This window comes from Fulmarus glacialis, unplaced genomic scaffold (genome assembly GCF_000690835.1).
Source record: "Fulmarus glacialis isolate BGI_N327 unplaced genomic scaffold, ASM69083v1 scaffold351, whole genome shotgun sequence".
NCBI lineage: Eukaryota > Metazoa > Chordata > Aves > Procellariiformes > Procellariidae > Fulmarus > Fulmarus glacialis.
Window position 1 is genome coordinate 32,957 of NW_009194477.1, and position 4,455 is coordinate 37,411.

Below are 4,455 nucleotides of genomic sequence, written 5' to 3' on the forward strand. Positions count from 1 at the left end.
TCAGTTTCTCGATCCCTGAATCCATCAAATACTGCTTTTAGTTCTCCTAACCAGAATGTACTTTTAGGTACAGCAATAGCAGCATTTTTTCTCTTCTTGCTGAGAAAGGGGAGTGGGAAGAGACTGACAGAAGGAGAACGTGCAGCTTTTCTTAAGGAGCTCCCTTTATTCACCTTGATTAGAAGATAAGAAAAGAGTAATTTGCTTCATTTATAGTTTTAGAAAACGATCTTTCAGAACAAAACATACGCATAGTATCAGTCAGCCTTATGTTTATTCTACAGAAAACATATTTAGATCATGAACACTCATTCCGGCAGCCACAAACCTTGAGCCCACTGATCGTCTTTGCTTAGGAGCACAAGAGTCAATCCTTTAAATAAAGATACTAAGATTCTGAAATTTCACTAGGGGCAGCATGAGACCTTCAACATATCCTCTGTTTAAAGCCAACAAGTTGTAGAAGTTCAGGCAGAGCTAATAAAGCCAACATTTTTGGTTTTTTACAGAATCCTTATTTAGGCAAAGTCATAAGCAATTGAAGATAACCCTTTGGAGATGAATTGCTTTCCATGCTGCATATCCAACTGTCTTCTTTTAATGAAGCATTTTCTCCCAAAAGGTTCACTTAACTTGTTTTGTAGAGTAACAGGAGGAAAAAAAAGAGTTAATTTAAAATATTGTGGCAATTCTTTTCTTTAAAGAGTTCTCTCTTTTCTTTCCCAATCCTGAATGCTACAGTGCTATAGCTAGGAGGAAAAAAAAGAGAAAAAAACCCAAACCATCCCCAAAACCCACACAGAACAACTTCCTGCAATCTTGAAAATCTGTCAATATCTGGTAAACTAACAAACATTTAAAAAAAATCCTGCAACTAACATATACTAACAGAGACCTGAAATTTAGGAGGCAAAACTCCTGAAGACAACCTGCATAAGGTTAGTTGCCTATACAGAATTTTTTCTCACCTCACTAGTTACCATGCTGGTCTTCTGGGATTCTCACTCAAATTCCTCCTTGGATCAACTGGTACGAAGTAAAATGCTGAAGCAAAAGCTAAACTTTGCAAGGGGCTGGAGAGACTGGACCTAGCTGGGCAAAGATGCTACATTTATACTAACAAACTAAAGGGTCTAATCCCACAATCATCATAGTTAAATTTCTGTCAGTTTTTTTTGCTTGTGCTCATTAGCAGGTTTCCAAACAATGGCTGAAGCTCAGTGTGGGCTAGGAGCCACTCTCACAGGCAGCCTGCAAGCAGCTGCCTTGCTTTGGAAAGTAGAAGTTTAACCATAAAGAAGTCATTTTGGTCTCATGACTTCAGATATCTCTGGCACTGCAACTACTGGAACAGACACAGAAGAGGGGGGCAAAAAAAACGTAAAGTGTGGCACAGGAGAGGAGGAGACCCTGCATGAAAATGGCAATAAAGCCACACGACTAGAAGCCAGAGTGAAACAGGCACATAGAGGTAGGAAATTTAGCAAGTTCAGTCTACCATCTGCTATGTAAAAAAAGCGAAGGCTAGAGAATTTCTGCGCATTAGACCTCTCTCCTATAACAGCAGTTTTGATGTGATAATCTTTTTTGGAGAAGACTAAAAGTAACAAGACAAGGCAGGTATACAAAACTTTTTATTGACAACAGAACAATAGAGAGGAACGTCACCACTTCCCATTCCTCAGGAATGTCTCCATTTCACAGTCAGTCTGCTAAAAGTATACTTTCATGATAACAAGCAACACGAAGGCATGGAGCTGTCTGTAATCTCAGGAAAAATGTTTCATCAGTGCAGTGTAAAGGGATCGACAGTGTGCAAGTGTGCAGCAGGCCCTGTCACAACACAAAGATGGCAGGCAACTGTATATGCAGAGCCAACAGGCACAGACACAAAGCAGTCAGAAGCCTCAAATTACCTCCATTATTTCCATCTAAGGGAATACCTGAAGTGCTACTCCATCCATATTCTGTTTCAGAAATGACTACTTTCTTCCCTCACTCCTTTTGCTTCCCCTGTCCTCAAAGATGTTAATACTTCCAACTGAATGGTACCGTGTCAGAGAATGCCTGAGCTTTTATATTTTGCTACCTCACACCAGTTCATGCATGCACTTGAGTTTACTTTCAGAAGCTTACACTGACATAAAGAAGGAAAAAAAAAAGTGCTGCATAAGAATAAAAGGATTTCGTTGTTAATGCTTCCTTGCTAACAAAAATATTTGGGAGTTGTTGAAGATACTCCTTGTAATGTCATTTTCATAAAGTATGTATTCAGTCTACTTAACATTTTAAAGAAACTGCACATCAAACTCTCTTAACATAATTTCAAATACTCTGGAATTAAATTTGATCTGAGATTCAATCTAAACAACAAAATACCTTAATTTTAACTTTCACAGTACACCAAACTGCACACTGAGTGCAAGATGAAAGCACTCTTTCTCCTGCATAAGTTTCCTCTGCCTGCAGAACTGTACCGGGACCCCTGTGTAGTGGCTTATACATTTATTAACATTTATTAATTTATCATGTTTTTCCTTTACTTAGTGGATGTGCCTCTGGATGTGTAGACTGGTTGTTAAAGTGCTTTAAAATAAAACAAAAACCCCAACAAAAGAAAAAATCCCTCAAAAAACCACAACAGATGTGAGAATTTTATCTGAAGGACTTTGTACAGCATTTACAACGTCAGCATAAAGCATCTGAAACATGAGCATTCCCTGCAGACTGATGCAGTGCAAGCAGTCTCATACATTAGATACTGCAATTCCTCTGGATTCAAGATGCACAATACTTACAAAAACAACCCTAGAAGCACAGACAATGCTGGTGGCTCTTCTTCTTCTTTTTAGAAACATAATAAAAAAATCTGCATTACTCTCTCATAATTTAAATACATAAGTAATCTCCACTTTTATTACTTCATGACAAGGACTTCAAATTTACATTATTTTAAGTACCATCATAATAGCTCCATGTATAATACAGATATTTGCTGATATCCTGTCAGAAATTAAAAAAAAAAAAATCCTTCCACTATATAAAAAAAAAAATGCTGGAAAGACAAGAACACAGAACAGGGACTTGGTACAGGCTATGATTTCAATTTTGTATCAACCACACTTACCCAAAATTAACAGATACACAGCGATATTCAAAAGCAGTGCAAATATCTTTGGAGGTTAGAATAAAATTATACTACAAGAACATAAGACAGAAGAAATTAAAAGGCAAGTACTTCAAGTACAGGAACCAGTCTCTGTGAGGTCCATCTTAGTGTTAGCTGGGAGTTCCTTTTCCCATCTTACTTCTTCCTCTGAAACACATTAGCCAACATTGCACCTGATGTAGTCAGCTGGCCCATTTTGTTCAAAAACTTGGTCTTTGTATCTTCACTCACAAGGCTTGCTGCAATCGACATTGAGCTAGGAAAGTAAAACATTAAGTGACATAAGACTACAAAAAAACCACTGCTGTTATTTAATAAGCAACTGAATTGTCTTTGCATTTTAGAGGTTTCAAGATCACAAAAGACCAGTCCGTCTGAAGAAGAACTGAAAAACCATCACTAACAAGCCCAAATACACAGTTAAATGAATTATCGTGCCCTCACAGTCCTAGTGAAAAGTTGTGAACTACTTTTATGCACACTAGTTTTTACTACCTTTAGAAGTCACCACATTAGCTTGTTAACTAATTGGCAATTGCTCTAGTGACAAATACCTCTGTGAAAGATCGGCTTTACCTTCTCACTGGAAATGTCAATCCTTGTTTATTTAATGTAAGAACAACAGTACTGGTTCAGACCAAGGATCTATCTAGCCCAAGTATCCTGCCTCCGACAGTGACCATTAGCAGACATGTAGGGAAACATACAAAACGGTGACTTCTCTCCTTAATTTCCAACTCTCTTATTTTCCAAATATTTCCACCTGAGCAGAGTTTAAAATTGGTGTAGACTACCAATCTAGTAACTCCCAATGAATCTTTATTATATATTACTTGTTCAGCTTTCCCTCAATCCCCTTGTAAATTTCTTGTAAACCCCACCCTGGGACATTGAGTCCTACTAGGTCTACCCCTCGCTGGGTAAAGAGCTTTCTCCTTCTGGTTGTTGTGAATGTGACTCCTACTAACTTTGCTTGGGTGTTCCTACTTTATACGTACTAGAGAACATAATGGAGAGTCCACAATTTTCCCACAAACTGGACTAGAAGGAGCAACCCAATCAATGCTGAACCTACAAGATGCTACAACTTCAAACAACATGCTAAGAAATTATCCCAATGCTGCAAAATTAACTGATTTGTTTTTAAAATTTACAACATATCAATGAGCTCAACTTCAGATAAATGTAACTGTTTAGCACAGTAAGAGTAATCTGTCTCAAGACAGAGTGCATCAAGGTGGCCAAGAAGGCCAATAGCATCCTGGCCTGTATCAGAAACAATGTGG

The 4,455-nt window shown here is 37.9% G+C and overlaps 1 protein-coding gene across 1 annotated transcript in view; it reads right to left on the reverse strand.

The window, feature by feature from the left end:
* Window positions 1-2,640: 2,640 nt before the first annotated feature.
* Window positions 2,641-4,455, reverse strand: part of KIAA1468 (KIAA1468 ortholog) — a 71,551-nt gene continuing 69,736 nt past the window's right edge. The window contains exon 29 of the mRNA XM_009587761.1: window positions 2,641-3,425. Within this exon, the coding sequence (XP_009586056.1) occupies window positions 3,305-3,425 (121 nt within the window). The 3' untranslated portion in view covers window positions 2,641-3,304. The remainder of the gene's footprint in view (window positions 3,426-4,455) is intronic.